At 49.3% G+C, this 17,198-nt stretch overlaps 1 protein-coding gene across 1 annotated transcript in view; it reads left to right on the forward strand.

Moving 5' to 3' along the window:
- Positions 1–15,690, forward strand: part of uox (urate oxidase) — a 47,153-nt gene extending 31,463 nt beyond the window's left edge. Inside the window, exons 6-8 of the mRNA XM_038793665.1 lie at positions 653–776; positions 8,872–8,955; positions 15,326–15,690. Coding sequence (XP_038649593.1) covers positions 653–776; positions 8,872–8,955; positions 15,326–15,400 — 283 coding nt within the window. The 3' untranslated portion in view covers positions 15,401–15,690. The remainder of the gene's footprint in view (positions 1–652; positions 777–8,871; positions 8,956–15,325) is intronic.
- Positions 15,691–17,198: the final 1,508 nt, after the last annotated feature.

Here is a 17,198-nt window from a genome sequence, read left to right on the forward strand (position 1 = left end):
CATTGGATGGACATAGGGACGATAAGGGAATAGTGTAGATGGGCTTTAGAGCGGTTTCACAGGTCGGTGCAACATTGAGGGCTGAAGGGCCTGTACTGCACTGTAATGTTCTATGTTCTATCTTCCAGGTTTTTCCCACTTACTTAACCTGTCTATTTCACCTGATATATACCTCCTGTCGAGACATTGACCACAGCTGTCAGTCTCAATGCAGCCAAGATGATTCAGGCCCTTCCCACCAGCACCGCCCCCCCCCCCCCCCCCCCCCACGTCCGTGCCTGCACTCCTCCTCCACCCCCCACAGCCATTCCAAGGCTCTGAGAGTGTGGTACCAGAGCAAGGAACAGCAACCCGTGCGTTCTTACCACTGTTACCGATGCAGCATCTGTGTTTGTTTCACACATCCCAGTTACAATGCAACTGCATCAACAGATGTGTGACACAAGAACTTTGTGGGCGAAGTTCCTATCACCACGATTGGTGTGAATGGGATCGAGGAAATTCCAGGCCCATTAGCGGGTTCAAACATGAGGAGCAGCAGCTGAGTCCAAATATACACTCGGAATTACATATACGCACGTCAGAGGGGTGAGGGGCTGCGGCCGAAAACCTGTGGAAATGTAGGTCTAACCAAGCTTGTCTTTTTCCCCAGGAATTCCGTGAAGGATTCTATCATTGAATCATTTGCTGGTCCCTATGGCACAGGAATATACTCCCCGTCTGCCCAGAACACTCTCTTTAAAGCTCAGTGCCTCAGTTTGAGCAGAGTGCCAGAGGTCAGTATTTTTGTTTAGTTCCATCCCGTGTTCCTACTTTGGCGTTCCATTTCTCCTGCCGTGGGTTCCCCCTCATCCTCCACTCCCATCATTTTACCACTTTGTCCTCCACTCCCATCATTTTCTCCGTCACTAACCTTCCTACGCTTTGGGTTACCACCCGGATCTTGCAGGACAATCGTCACGACGTGTCTTCTGTGCCCCTTGTAATTGAAGCCCTTGCAAAATGCTGGGTGATGTTTTTCAATGTGAGGGACGCTATTCAATGGAAGTTGCAATATTTGGAGGAGATGGTGTTGTACTGGTAATGTGTCTGGATGGGCAATCTAACTCTCTGAGGAAATGGGTTAAAATCCCACCACAGCGTATTAATTCAATCAATAAATCAACTGCAAGCTTGTCTCTGATGCTGACCATGATCAATTGTGACTATCAATTGTGAAAACCCATCTGGTTCACTAATGTCCTTCAGGGAAGGAAATCTGCCGCCCTTACCTGGTCTGGCCTACATGTGATTGCAGATCCACTGCAAGATTGTTGACTCTTAACTGCCTCTCTGGGGTGGCACGGTAGCACAGTGGGGCGGCACAGTGGTTAGCACTGTTGCTTAACAGCACCAGGGATCCGGGTTCGATTCCCACTTGGCTCACTGTCTGCGCGGAGTCTGCGCGTTCTCGCCGTGTCTGCGTGGGTTTCCTCCGGGTGCTCCGGTTTCCTCCCACAAATCCCGAAAGACGTGCTTGTTAGGTGAATTGGACATTCTGAATTTTCCGTCCGTGTACCCGAACAAGCGCCAGAATGTGGCGACTAGGGGCTTTTCACAGTGACTTCATTACAGTGTTAATGTAAGGCTACTTGTGACAATAATAAAGATTATGAAATGGCTGGGCAAGACACTTGGTTCAAAGGCAATTAGGGATGGGAAACAAAAGCTGGTCCTGCCAGCGACATCACATTGCATGAAAGAATAAAGGGAAAACAATTAACCCCATCACTCAGATCCTCCGTTACACCCTTGACTGTCAAAGGCTGAATTCTCCTTGGTCTTGGCCTAACCCCACGGCATTCTCTGCTCTTATAGTAGATGCTGGAAGTGATCATTGTACAATTTAGCTTAACTTTGTTAAATCAACACAATTTAGCAGACCTCTGCCATTCTGAATGGCAAAGACGCTGAGATTCCAGGTCTACCAGGGACGGAGATTATTTATTCAGTGAAGGTAAAGTCTCTATACCAAGCAGTTTCCTCCGTCCTGCTGTGTTGAGTGTGGATAGGCCTCCGTTGATGAATGTGGATTGGATATCCTTCTACAATGTGGTGCGGAGTTTGCTCTCTCCCGCAGGCACATAGTGGGCTGGCCGTATTGCCCCATCTGTGGAGGTTGGCCAAGCAGGGGCCCTGGCCAGTCCTGAACCTGGGAAGGGTGGGTCACTCTATCCATGGACGGTTGAAAGCAGGCAGGTGTTGGGTTGGGTTTGCGATCAGGTACTTACTTGTCACGTCCAATCATTCCCATGTTTTTGTCCCGGTGGAACTTGCATTGAAGGCCTATGTGGGAGCTTCAGCTGACTGGCTATTGCAGGGAAGTGCCAAGCAGAAACCAGAACACTTAACCTTCTTCCTTTCCAAGGGGGCAGAATGGGCCCAGGCTGCCGTCATGAATTTCCCAGCCATTGGGTTCAGAAACCAAAAATGAAGGCCCCAAATCCGGGTGATCCCCTGCCTTGGATTATTCTGTACCACAGAAAAAAATACAGTGACAGGTATGAATATACAGCCGGTACAGCCCATGACAACAGCCATTGCTGTGTTAGGAACAACGAGATCAGATAAAACAGGGACAAAGCCCCCAATAATTTCCCCCCCCCATGGGCAGGTGGCCCACCTGCACCAGAACAGGATACAGGCAGCACATCAAACCTCCAACACACCCATAGCTTCAAAACAGAATGACAGGAGGAGAAAACAATACCTGGGAACCTCAATACAAAGGAGAATTTGGCTAACGCTTACAGCACAACTTGAACTCTTCTCCAAATCCAGATTGGAACAGGCAGCCCCCCACACCTTCGAGATGGCAAAGTGCAAAGATAAATTCGAGGAGAGGACCGAGCAAGACCAGACCCACGTTAATGACCCATGGTCGCCCACAGCGAAAGCAAAAATAGAGCAAGGACAAGAGTTAGGGGCAAATAATTGAGCCCCCACCACCCCATCCTCCAACCCCAAACCAAGGTCAAACCAGATGATCAAACCGCCAACATCACCCCCAAAAGGGAAAAAGGGGTCAATATCCAAGGCTCAAATGGAAAACAGTCTGGTCCCAGTCGATTAATAGTCGAACTCTGTTAATTTAGCATAATTAATGGTACAAGCCATCACCCCCAAAGAATTCACTACCCTGCAAACAAACAAAATAACAATAGCAGACAAGCATCACAATTCTCAGGGAGTAAAGTCCAGGATGACAACTGAGAAGCGAGGTAGTCATCTGGAGAAAAGTTCACTCCATAGGCACATGAAGGAAGTAGTCATCAAGGACAAAGTAGGATGTATAAGGAGGGCATCGTTCAGGAACTTTATGGATTTCAAAGATCAGAACACAAGCTTCATTACTTCCAGTCTGCCGACTCGACCAGGCCCAGGCTGTCAACAACCCAGGCTCCCGCGGTGGGGGGGGCCAGCCTGGCCGGCTCGGGCAGCTCTCACCACCTCGACCAAAACCCGGAACAGGGGCACACACAACCAGAAGGCCACCCCAACGCCAGGTGTCGAAGACAAGGTTAAACGTTCCCCGTCGAATTTGAGCTGCCCTCCTTCCTGATCGAGACTCCCTGAGACATGGCAGCCAGTTCTCAAATTTGACCGGGAACCTTTCCACCATCTCACCGGAGACACCAGACTCTGCAGGGCTCCTTCGTCCCCGTCCACACCCAGACTGCAGATCCAAGCTCGTTTCTTTCAGGCGCGCCATGAATGTTGCTATCGTCTCCCCTGGGGCTCTCGTCATTTAATTGAATTTGGATCGTTGCATTATCGCCGAGGGCTTTGGGTGATAATGTCTCTCGACTAATTCCACAAGCTTCTCAAAGTCGAGGTCATGCGGAGAAGTCAGGCTCCTTCTCCGGTTATAGGCGGGAGCCCCGCAGGCCGTCAGTAGGATTACCCGCTGCTTCTGTTCCCCTCAATTGCATTAGCGCAGGCATTCGACATAAAGCACCCACTGTTCTGTGCTAGGGTCGAATGGCTCAGGTTTCCCAAGAGAGAGCAGGTTGACACTCCACAAACTGCTTTACAAGTTTTCTTCAAAACAAAAGACTTCCACACGAGGTCTGCTCTCCGATTTCTGTAGTAGTAGGAAGGCACTCCGATTAATCCTCATCGCCAAATATAGTGTCCTGGAAGAAATGACCAAGGAGATCAATGAATAAATGGATTATTAAGATAAGTAACCAGTTACAGAGGGTGAGATAAAGGTTACCGTTCTCCACCACCCCAGACTCCTAATGGGGGAAACCCACGCGCAGCCCCAGGATTTGCGCGCGCTGGTCCGATTGGCCGAACACAGGTCACATGGCCCTCCAAGATCTCGCCCCTTAAAGGGGTATGCTATTGCAGGTTCAGGATCTTCTAAACCTCAATCACGTCACCCCTCACTCTTCTAAAGCTCCAGTGGAAACAAACCCAGTCTGTCCAACCTGTCCTGATAAGTCAGCCCGTTCATTCCAGATATCAATCTAGAAAACCTCCTCTGAACTGCCTCCAAAATAGCATACCCCTTTAAGGGGCGCGTTCTTGTAGGGCCATGTGACCTGTGTTCGGCCAATCAGACCAGTGCGCGCAAATCCTGGGGCTGAGCGTGGGTTTCCCCCGTTAGGAGTCTCGGATGAAGAAGTTAACTTACTTGAGGAATGAGTTGGACTTTTTCTTCTGCAACACGAATACATATGGCATGATAGTTCATGTTTCCCCCACACCCATATGCATCAAATAAAGCCAAAATCACAATACAACCATGGTTTGGAATCTGAATCAAGAGCGGAACTTTGAGCCCTTGAGAAAAGGGAAAGCTGTGAAAAATGCGAAATTCCAATGAGCTGGAGTAGCAAGAAAAGAATGATATGTACAGAAGATGTGACTCGGGGAAGAATATGAAGCTCGGTTTCCTGTGAAAAACCTCCTGAGTCACTGGCTTGACTCAGGATGAGCTCCTGCAGGGGATGGGCACAATGGAAATGTGGAGAATGTTCAAGGAACAGCTACTGCGTGTCCTTGATAAGTATGTACCTGTCAGGCAGGGAGGAAGTGGTTGAGCGAGGGAACCGTGGTTTACTAAAGCAGTTGAAACACTTGTCAAAAGGAAGAAGGAGGCTTATGTAATGATGAGACGTGAAGGTTCAGTTAGGGTGCTTGAGAGTTAGGAAGGATCTAAAGAGAGAGCTAAGAAGAGCCAGGAGGGGACATGAGAAGTCTTTGGCAGGTAGGATCAAGGATAACCCTAAAGCTTCCTATAGATGCGTCAGGAATAAAAGAATGACTAGGGTAAGAGTAGGGCCAGTCAAGGACAGTAGTGGGAAGTTGTGCGTGGAGTGCGAGGAGATAGGAGTGGTGCTAAATGAAATGAAAATGAGTATTTTACATCAGTATTCACACAGGAAAAAGACAATGTTGTCGAGGAGAATACTGTGATACAGGCTACTAGACTAGAAGGGCTTGAGGTTCATAAGGAGGAGGTAGCGATTCTGGAAAGTGTTAAAATAGATAAGTCCCCTGGGCCGGATGGAATTTATCCTAGGATTCTCTGGGAAGCTAGGGAGGAGATTGCTGAGTCTTTGGCTTTGATCTTTAAGTCATCTTTGTCTACAGGAATAGTGCCAGAAGACTGGAGGATAGCAAATGTTGTCCCCTTGTTCAAGAAGGGGAGTAGAGGCAACCCCAGTAACTATAGATCAGTGAGCCTTACTTCTGTTGTGGGCAATGTCTTGGAAAGTTTTATAAGAGATCGGATGTATAATCATGTGGAAAGGAATAATTTGATCAGAGATAGTCAACATGGTTTTGCGAAGGGTAGGTCGTGCCTCACAAACCTTATTGAGTTCTTTGAGAAGGTGACCAAACAGGTGGATGAGGGTAAAGCAGTTGATGTGGTGTATATGGATTTCAGTAAAGCATTTGATAAGGTTCCCCACGGTAGGCTATTGCAGAAAATATGGAGGCATGGGATTCAGGGTGATTTAGCAGTTTGGATCAAAAATTGGCTAGCTGTAAGAACACAAAGGGTGGTGGTTGATGGGAAATGTTCAGACTGGAGTCCAGTTACTAGTGGTGTACCACAAGGATCTGTGTTGGGGCCACTGCTATTTGTCATTTTTATAAATGACATGGAGGAAGGCGTAGAAGGATGGGTGAGTAAATTTGCAGATGACACTAAAGTCGGTGGAGTTGTGGACAGTGCAGAAGGATGTTATAAGTTACAGAGGGACATAGATAAGCTGCAGAGCTGGGCTGACAGGTGGCAAATGGAGTTTAATGCAGAAAAGTGTGAGGTGATTTGTTTTGGAAAGAATAACAGGAAGACTGAGTACTGGGCGAATGGTAAGATTCTTGGTAGTGTGGATGAGCAGAGAGATCTCGGTGTCCATGTACATAGATCCCTGAAAGTTGCCACCCAGGTTGAGAGGGCTGTTAAGAAGGCATATGGTGTGTTAGCTTTTATTGGTAGAGGAATTGAGTTTCGGAGCCATGAGGTCATGTTGCAGTTGTACAAAACTCTGGTGCAGCCGCATTTGGAGTATTGCGTGCAGTTCTGGTCGCCGCATTATAGGAAGGATGTCGAAGCATTGGAAAGGGTGCAGAGGAGATTTACCAGGATGTTGCCTGGTATGGAGGGAAGAACTTATGAGGAAAGGCTGAGGGACTTGAGGCTGTTTTCGTTAGAGAGAAGAAGGTTAAGAGGTGACTTAATTGAGGCATACAAGCTGATCAGAGGATTAGATAGGGTGGACATTGAGAGCCTTTTTCCTTGGATGGTGATGTCTAGCACGAGGGGACATAGCGTTAAATTGAGGGGAGATAGATATAGGACAGATGTCAGAGGTAGGTTCTTTACTCAGAGAGTAGTAAGGGCGCGGAATGCCCTGCCTGCAACAGTAGTGGACTCGCCAACACTAAATGCATTCAAATGGTCATTGGATAAACATATGGACGATAAGGGAATAGTGTAGATGGGCTTTAGAGGGGTTTCACGGTCGGCGCAACATCGTGGGCCGAAGGGCCTGTACTGCACTGTAATGTTCTATGTTCTATGATTTGCATCAAAACTCTGATCGGTTGAATGCACAACTTCTTCAAAGGAAATGGAAAGGTGAGAACCGAACGCCGCGACGCTGCCCTTCATTACAACAGCGACTACCCTTCAAAAGTACTTCATCAACTGTGATCTGACTCCTGCAGCAGTGCAAGACACATTAGTAATGGAAGTTCTTTTTAGGTTGAACACAATCAGTTTGAGCTTTCTCTGCATCTCAAGGAAGGTATCTGAAGCTGCAGATATAACTACCCTTTCACATCAGCTCTGGTCCAGGTGTTTGCTGTATCACTAATCCATACAGACCACAGGCCGGTGCTCAGTAGATTGATCTTCGCTGGACTTGATGCCTGTGATCTTTGGCCGTCTGCGAGGAAATGAACAAGGGCAATAGCAATAAAAGAAAAATACTGCAGATGCGGAAAATCCGAGATAAAAACAGAAAGTGCTGGATAAACTCAGCAGATCTGGCAGCATCTGTGGAGAGGTTTTGGATCTAAACGACCCTTCTACCCACGATAGCAGGTTCAGGTGTGAAGCTTTCCACCAGAAACAGTCGCGCTTCACCATCCACTGACACTCCCAGGAAGAGGAGAAAAACTCTTTTATTCCTCAAGTGTGACCATCTAAGATTAGTATCAGCAATGGAAACTTCACATTGCCAGAGGATATGGGTGTTGTTGGCTGGGCCAGCGTTTATTGCTCTCCCCTAACTGCGCATTTGAGAGTCAACGTAGAATCACATGCAGACCTGGAGAGCAGATTTTTAAAAACAATCGTTTCATGGCCAATATTAAGACTTTTAATTCCAGATTTTTCTTTTCACTAAATGCTAATTTCTTGTATCGTGATGGGAGTTGGGCACAGGTCCCCAGATCTTGTCCTGGGTGCTGGATTACGAGTCTAGTGACAAGACCACTATGCTACTGCCTCTTTCACACATTTCCGTATAGACTTCCTTGAGCCATTTCAATAGACTGGGGGCTGGTTTAGCTCACTGAGCTAAATAGTTGGCTTGTAATGCAACACATGGCAGCAGTGGGGGTTTCATTCCCATACCAGCCTCACCGGACAGGCGACTAGAGGCTTTTCAGAGTAACTTCATTGAAGCCTACTTGTGACAATAAGCTATTATTAATAGACCCCCAAAATAGGAGACTTGGGTTAATGCAACACCTTTCATGACCAATCGAGCTCTCAACGCACTTTGCAGCCAATGAAATGCTTTTGAAGTGTAGTTGCAAAGTAGGAAACACAGCAACCAATTTGCACACAGCAAGATCCCATGAACAGTATGGTGATAATGATTAGGAAACTCCCCCACTCTTCTTCAATATCATGGTCAAGAGGATCTCTGACTTTCAGCTGAGAGGGTGAGACAGGACTTTGGTTTAAAATCTAATCGGCAAGATGGCACGAGCAGGAATGCAGCACTCCCTCCCTGGGCTACAGGCCTGATTGTTACATCCACGTCTGGCAGTGGGGCTCGAACTTACCAACCTTCTAACTCGAGTGGTGAAACTGCTACTCGTGCTGATGCACAAATAGTTTGTTGATGTTATGAATACATAATACCAAACCAAAACGCAGCCAGCAGTCTATTGACAAGTTATAAAAAAAAGAATTACTTGTTGCATTTATATTGGCAGAGTTTTAGAGAATATATGCAACGTATACACGTTCCCAATATTGTAATCGTTTTCCAAAATCTTGATAAATATGCAATTAAAATGTATTGAATCTCAATGATAGATTGCCTGTCTACAATGTGCATCTTTGCATTTTAGATGGAAGAGATTGAAATAATTATGCCAAATAAGCATTACTTCACAATCGATCTGACAAAATTTGGAATCCATCAAAACAATGAGGTAAGCTGGGTACGATGTGTTCTGAAGGTCATGTTCGTGCAGGTCCGTCAGATTTCACAGTGCCAAATATATTCAGGAAAATGGTGTTGCATTGTTACTTCGAGTAACGTAAGCTGCTACTTGATGTAGACTTTGCTGAAGGATGCTCCAGTCTCTGAGATAAGTTCAATGTATTTATTGAGCGATTAACAATGCTCCTAAATGAGTTCGACACTGCTAAACCAGTAGCAGCCACCCTGGACAGGCGCCGGAATGTGGCGACTAGGGGCTTTTCACAGTAACTTCATTGAAGCCTACTCGTGACAATAAGCGATTTTCATTTTTCATTCATCTGACTCTAGTAATTCAGTCTATTCTGCTAACTATACAAGCCTGCTGGGGTGTGATGTTGCTGATAATCAGCCCTGTCTTGCTCTCTAGGTTTCTGCCGGTGGAAGAGGCAGAGCCTGTGTGCCTTGTCCTTTTTATAGTGGTCGTGTAGTGCCCCCTTGTGATAATGCCACCTCTGGGTGTCCTGATTACCCATTGGTTGTGTCCTGTTGTGATGACCCATTGCTGCATATCATGACAAATGGGACGGGTGCTTACTTCAGGCTGGTCCATTCTGCTCTGAAGCACTATCCAATTTGCAAACCACTCATCAACTGCAATCAACATGCAATCGACCTTGCTTTTGAAGGTAAACTTTCTGGCATTGAAGTGAGTGGCTAAAAGAAAATCAGGCTCAATTTAGCAACAGAAGAATGCAAATTGCTCTCTTGGTATAACAATGATGCAACTCCTTATAAGGCACTGCATTAGCTAATGTACTGTGTATAATGCCACAGAAAGCTTGCTGATCACATTCAAAATGCCACTGCAATATATTGCATTTACAATGTTGCCACGTGTGGCTGGTAGATATTGAAAGTTTTTTTTTAAAATAATTTTTATTGAAATTTTTTGAAAAATATATATCAACAAAACAATACAATAATAACAATAATAATAATAAACACCCCCCGGCACCCGTAACAACGCATATAACAAAACCCCCACCCCCCCCCCCAACCCCAATAAACAACAGAATAAATTACCAATAAGCAAATTAACTTAAACACTATCCCCCTAAACCCCCCCCCCCCCCCCCCCCGGGTTGCTGCTGCTGCTGACCTAGTTCCTTATCGTTGAGCCAGAAAGTCGAGGGAAGGCTGCCACCTCCTAAAGAACCCTTGTATCGACCCCCTCAGGGCGAACTTGACCCTTTCCAACTTAATGAATCCCGCCATGTCATTAATCCAGGTCTCCACACTCGGAGGTCTCGCATCTTTCCACTGCAGCAAGATTCTCCGCCGGGCTACTAGGGACGCAAAGGCCAAGACACGGCCTCTTTCGCCTCCTGCACTCCCGGCTCCACCCCAACCCCAAATATCACGAGTCCCCAACCTGGCTTGACCCTGGATCCCACCACCCTCGACACCATCTCCGCCACCCCCTTCCAGAACTCCTCCAGTGCCGGGTATTCCCAGAACATATGGGCATGGTTCGCTGGACTCCCCGAACACCTGACGCATCTGTCTTCGCCCCCAAAGAACCTACTCATCCTAGATCCGGACATGTGGGCCCGATGCAGCGTCTTGAACTGGATGAGACTAAGCCTCGCACATGAAGAGGAGGAGTTCACCCTCTCCAGGGCGTCCGCCCATGTCCCCTCCTCAATCTGCTCCCCCAGCTCCACCTCCCACTTAGCCTTCAGCTCCTCTACCGACGCCTCCCCCACCTCCTGCATTACCTGATAGATGTCAGACACCTTCCCATCCCCAACCCACACCCCCGAAAGCACCCTATCCCTTACCCCACGTGGGGGCAACAAAGGGAACCCCTCCACCTGTCGCCTAGCAAATGCCTTGACCTGAAGGTACCTGAACATATTCCCCGGGGGGAGCTCAAACATCTCCACCAGTTCACCAAGGCTCGCAAACCTCCCGTCAATAAACAGGTCTCCCAACTTCCTAATGCCCGCCCTGTGCCACCCCAGGAACCCGCTATCCATGTTCCCTGGGACAAACCGGTGGTTCCCCCGCAGCGGGGCCTCCACCGAGCCCCCCACTTCCCCCCTGTGTCGCCTCCACTGCCCCCAAATTTTGAGGGGGCCGCCACCACCGGGCTCGTGGTATACCTCGTTGGAGGGAGCGGCAACGGCGCCGTTACCAGTGCCTTCAGGCTCGTGCCTCCGCAGGACGCCATCTCCATCCTTTTCCATGCTGCCCCCTCCCCCTCCATTACCCACTTGCGTACCATCGAGACATTAGCCGCCCAATAGTACCCAGAAAGGTTGGGCAGCGCCAGCCCCCCTCTATCCCTGCCCCGCTCCAAAAAGACCCTCCTTACCCTCGGAGTCCCATGCGCCCAAATCCCAGAATGCTGCTGTTCACCCTCCTAAAAAAGGCCCTCTGAACGAAAATGGGGAGGCACTGAAACAAAAACAAAAACCTCGGGAGCACCGTCATTTTAACGGACTGTACTCTACCCACCAACGACAACGGCAGCATGTCCCACCTTTTAAATTCCTCCTCCATCTGCTCCACCAACCTAGTAAAATTGAGCTTGTGCAGAGTCCCCCAGCTCCTAGCCACCTGAACCCCCAGGTACCTAAAACTCCTCACTGCCCTCTTTCGCGGGAGCCTATCAATCCCCTCCTCCTGATCTCCCGGGTGTACGACAAACAGCTCACTCTTGCCCAGGTTCAATTTATATCCCGAGAAACTCCCGAACTCAGCAAGAATCTCCATCACCTCCGGCAATCCCCCCACCGGGTCTGCTACATACAACAGCAAGTCGTCCGCAGGCAGCGACACTCGGTGCTCCTCCCCCCCTCGCACCAAACCCCTCCACCTCCTCGACTCCCTGAGAGCCATGGCAAGAGGCTCAATTGCCAACACAAAAAGCAAGGGGGACAGGGGGCACCCCTGCCTCGTCCCACAGTGGAGCCTGAAGTACTCGGACCTCCTCCCATTTGTCGCTACACTCGCCATCGGGGCCTCGTACAGCAACCTCACCCATTTAATAAATCCCACCCCAAACCCGAACCTTTCCAACACCTCCCACAAGTACCCCCACTCAACCCTGTCAAAGGCCTTCTCCGCATCCAATGCCACCACAATCTCCGCCTCTCCTTCTGCTGCCGGCATCATTATCTCATTTAGCAGCCTTCGCACGTTAGTGTTCAGCTGCCTCCCCTTCACAAAACCCGTCTGATCGTCATGTATCACCCCCGGCACACAGTCCTCTATTCTAGTGGCCAAGATCTTCGCCAGCAACTTGGCGTCCACATTCAGCAGTGAAATCGGCCTGTATGAACCGCACTGCAAGGGGTCCTTATCACGCTTCAGGATCAGGGGGATTAGTGCCCGAGACATCGTCGTGGGCAGAACACCCTCCTCCCATGCCTTGTTAAAGGTCCTAACCAACAGGGGGCCCAGCAGGTCCGCATAATTCTTATAAAATTCAACCGGGAACCCATCCGGTCCCGGCGCCTTCCCCGACTGCATGTGGCCAATCCCCCTGACTAGCTCCTCCAACTCGATCGGCGCCACCAGTCCCTCCACCTGCTCCTCCTGCACCCTTGGAAATCGGAGCCTGTCCAAAAAATTCTCCATTCCCCCTCCCACCGCCGGCGGCTCCGACCGGTAGTTCCCTATAGAAGTCCCTAAAGAGCTCATTGACCTCTGGCCCCTGCCGCACCACATCCCCAGCCCTATCTTTCACTCCACCAATCTCCCTAGCCGCGCCCCGCTTACGCAGCTGGTGCGCCAGCATCCTGCTCGCCTTCTCTCCATACTCATAGACCGCTCCCTGCGCCTTCCTCCACTATGTCTCAACCTTTCTGGTGGTCAATAAATCAAACTTGGCCTGCAAGCTACGCCATTCCCCCAGCAATCCCTCCTCCGGGGCCTCCGCGTACCTCCTATCCACACTCAACAGCTCCTCCACCAGTCTCTCCCTCTCCCTCCTCTCCCTATGGGCTCGGATGGAAATCAGCTCCCCCCTAATCACTGCCTTCAGAGCCTCCCACACAATCCCCACCTGGACCTCCCCAGCACCATTGACCTCGAGGTACCTCTCGATACATCCCCGAACCCTCCTACACACCTCCTCATCAGCCAACAACCCCACGTCCAGACGCCAAAGCGGGCGCTGGTCCCATGCCTCCCCCATCTCCAGATCCACCCAACGCGGAGCATGGTCCGAAATCCGATAGCCGAATATTCGGCCTCCTCCACCCTCGGGACTAGTCCCCTGCTCAGAACAAAGAAATCAATGCGGGAATAAACCCTGTGCACATGGGAGAAAAAGGAGTACTCCCGAGCCCCAGGGATCCACTCCTCCCAACTGGCCCATAAACCTCCTCAATACCTTGGCCGCTGCTGGCCTCCTGCCTGTCCTTGAACTAGAACGATCCAGTAGGGGTTCCAGCACCGTATTGAAGTTCCCCCCCATGATCAAGCCCCCCACCTCCAGGCCAGGAATGCGGCCCAACATACGCCTCATGAAACCAGCATCATCCCAATTTGGGGCGTACACATTAACCAGCACCACCCTCTCCCCCTGCAGCTTACCGCTCACCATCACATATCTGCCGCCACTATCAGCCACAACCTCAGACGCCTCAAACGCCACCCTCTTCCCCACCAGGATCGCCACCCCCCGGTTCTTCGAGTCGAGCCCTGAGTGGAAAACCTGCCCCACCCACCCCTTCCTCAGATGGACCTGGTCCGCCACCTTCAGGTGGGTCTCCTGGAGCATGGCCACGTTCGCCTTTAGCCCCTTCAGATGCGCAAACACCCGGGCCCGCTTAACCGGCCCATTCAACCCCCTCACGTTCCACGTGATCAGCCGGATCCGGGGGCACCCCGCCCCCCTCCCCCGTTGACTAGCCATAACCCATCGACTGCTCGCCCCTGGCCATCACCCATTCGGTCCGTTTCCCAAGGCGATAGAACCTCACCCCGACCCCCCCGGAACTTCTCCCTGGCCAATCCAGCAGCAACCCGGTATCCCCCCCCCCCAGGCTAGGACCCCTCCTAGCCGCGACTCTCCCTCCACTGTACTCCCGTGAGCCAGCTGACTTCTGCTGACCCCGGCAGCTCCCGCTCTAACTCCGACCCCTCCCGATATGAGGTCCCCCCTCCTCCCCTGCATCAGCTCCTGGGCACCACTTCAGCGCGGGAAACCCGGTCTAATAGCCACGCCCCTCGCCACCAGCTCCACCCCCTCATCCCGCAGCGCGGGAAACCAGAGAAAAGCTCGCACTTTCACACTGCCCCACCCCACCAACGCAGCTCCCAAACCGCAGTCCCAACCCAACTACCAACTCCATACAAACAAAAACAGATCAACCACAAACCCCAGTACCCCCCTTAGAACATGAAACCATAACCCACATCGTCTGAAAGTGAGAGAAAAAACAAAAACAAACAGAATAACCCGCTACAGCATAAACAATGATATATGAATAGAATAGGAAAACTCCCACAGCCCCCAATCTCTAGTTCAAGTCCAGCTTTTCAGCCTGCACAAAGGCCCACGCTTCCTCCGGGGACTCAAAGTAGTGATGCCGGTCCTTGTAGGTGACCCACAGGCGGCAACATGCCGAACTTCACCTGCTTTCCATGGAGCACCGCCTTCGTCCGGTTAAACCCGGCTCTCCGCTTGGCCACCTCCGCACTCCAGTCCTGGTAGATACGCACTACCGAATTCTCCCACTTACTACTCCTCATCTTCTTGGCCCATCGGAGAACACACTCCCGGTCACTGAACCGATGGAACCGCACCAGCACCGCCCGCGGGGGTTCATTCGCCTTAGGCCACCTGGCCAGTACTCTGTGGGCCCCCTCCAGCTCCAGGGGCAGATGGAAGGATCCTGCCCCCACCAGCGAGTTCAACATCATGGCCACATAGGCCGGCAGGTCCGACCCCTCCAGCCCCTCCTCGAGGCCCAGGATCCGCAGGTTCTTCCTCCGTGACCGAAGCTCCATCTCCTCAAACCGATCTTGCCACTTTTTATGAAGTGCCTCGTGTATCTCCACCTTCCCCACGAGGGCTGAAACCTCCTCCTCGCGCTCAGAGGCCTGCTGCTGCAACTCGAGTATCGCTGCACCCTGGGTTTTCTGGGTCTCCAGCAGCTTACTCGTCGTCACCTTCAGGGATTCCAACAACTCCCCTTTCAGCTCCGTGAAATAGCGCAGAAGGGAAATACCGCAACCGGAAGTTCCTAGATATTGAAAGTTGACCGTAATTTTAAAAAATATTCTCCAGTGCGTGAAACCCTTGATATTCACATTCAATTAACTCATCCAAATGTGTGTGTCTATATTTCCATCCGTTCTAGGTTCTACTGCCTTTGGATAACCCCTCGGGCAGTATAACAGGCACACTGCGAAGGAGACCGGTGTCTAAACTGTAACACCTCCTCCTCCAGAAGAGGGTCGTTTGGAAGAGTACGGAAAGATCAAGCCTCTACGCATTACTTTTGATTAAATCCTTCCACAGTGGAGGTCCAAATTTAAAAAGATAATGAATCAGAGTCCGACGTGGAACAATGCAAGGGTAAAAGATGAATCCAATGTAAAGTTTGGTTGAAGGTGAAATGTTTTGAACCTTTGCAAGTGTTTCTCCCCTCCCGAATTGTAAGCTGATGTATTTTAATGTTGCAATAAAGATTAGGTCCACCTTTGCTGCATTCGATGATCTAAAGTTTGGTGCCACGTTGCCTCACTCTCTTGACACGGGATGGTAAATAAAGGTGCGAAAAGCTCTTTTTCTCAGATATAACCACCTCCGCACTGGGCTTATTTCAGGTTTACCCTGAGCACACTCTCTTGCAATTCTCCTCAAAAGAACAGACGACACAGGCGAGAAGGCTTTAGTCAACAACATATTATTTTTTTTTAAAAAAACAATGTAACATTTCTTTCTCAAGTAACATGTATAAATAGTTTCAATGTGCATCTGTAATTTAAGATGACTGGTTACAATACAATATGTTGATAAAATCTGCAATTATAATACACACACACAAAAAAATCATAATTTAACATTTCACACACACACACAAAAATACATGTAGGGTTAAGCAGTCAGCAATTTGCTGCTTAATTGGCTCCACGTGTTCTGTGTCCAAACTCTCCCGATTCAGGGAGCAATAGAAATAACAGTGTCACCATGACTTGTTTCAAGTTTTAAAAAAGGCTTACGAGTTTGAAAAAACACACACATCGGTACACGGTACAAGCTACAATACAGGCTCCACACGACAGACAGGTAACTCAGGATTCAAACCACTCTGTGCGTCCCTTTGTTGTGATCAATGCACTTTTTCTTTGCTAAATCTTTTCTCTTATTGCAAGTTATTTTTCGTTTAAATCTCAATTTCCACTTTGGGACGGTCGATTCACGAATACAGAAAAGAACCCAGGGTGTCTCCAGATCGCTATCTATCCTCTTTAAAGGATCTCCTCTCTTAGCACCTTGTAGGGGTGTTGGGTCGGTGAAAGTGATGGAAGGACAACCTCTTTATCTGCAGACGTTCATGAATTAACAGGAATGAAATGTACTCACCAGCTGACAAAAAAACCCAAACCAAATAAATGATCTAAACTAACTTTGACCATCAAAATCAAAGAGTGCCTGCAAAAGTAGTGCGTAAATGATGAACACAAGACAGTGCCGACTCCCTTATCTCCAACAGCCCATAAACACACAGGGAGCCAGTGCAATGCCGAATGAGGATGTGCTAAATAAGGAACCAATTAATAAAACAGTGGGAATTAATATGGCAGCCATTAAACTGCACCAAAATTAAGAACCACAGATTATCGTGTCTGCAAATGCAGCCAACATCTTCGTTTGCAAATTACTGGAGTCAACAGTTTCTTTGACAAATCGTTAATGTGTGCTATTGTCAAAACTATCGCCTCTTAAGGGCGGCACGGTGGCCCACTGGTTAGCACTGCTGCCTCACGGCGCTGAGGACCCAGGATCGATCCTGGGTCACTGTCCGTGTGGAGTTTGCACATTCTCCCCCTGTCTGCGTGGGTCTCACCCCCACAACCCAGGGTAAGTGGATTGGCCACACCAAATTGCCCCTTAATTGGGAAAAATAATTGGATATTCTAAACTTCTGAATTAAATAGGCATGAATCAACCTAATGCATAGTTATGTGCGAAATGCTAATATTGAGGCATTAACTTCTTAGAATGTG

Source organism: Scyliorhinus canicula, chromosome 4, assembly GCF_902713615.1.
Source record: "Scyliorhinus canicula chromosome 4, sScyCan1.1, whole genome shotgun sequence".
NCBI lineage: Eukaryota > Metazoa > Chordata > Chondrichthyes > Carcharhiniformes > Scyliorhinidae > Scyliorhinus > Scyliorhinus canicula.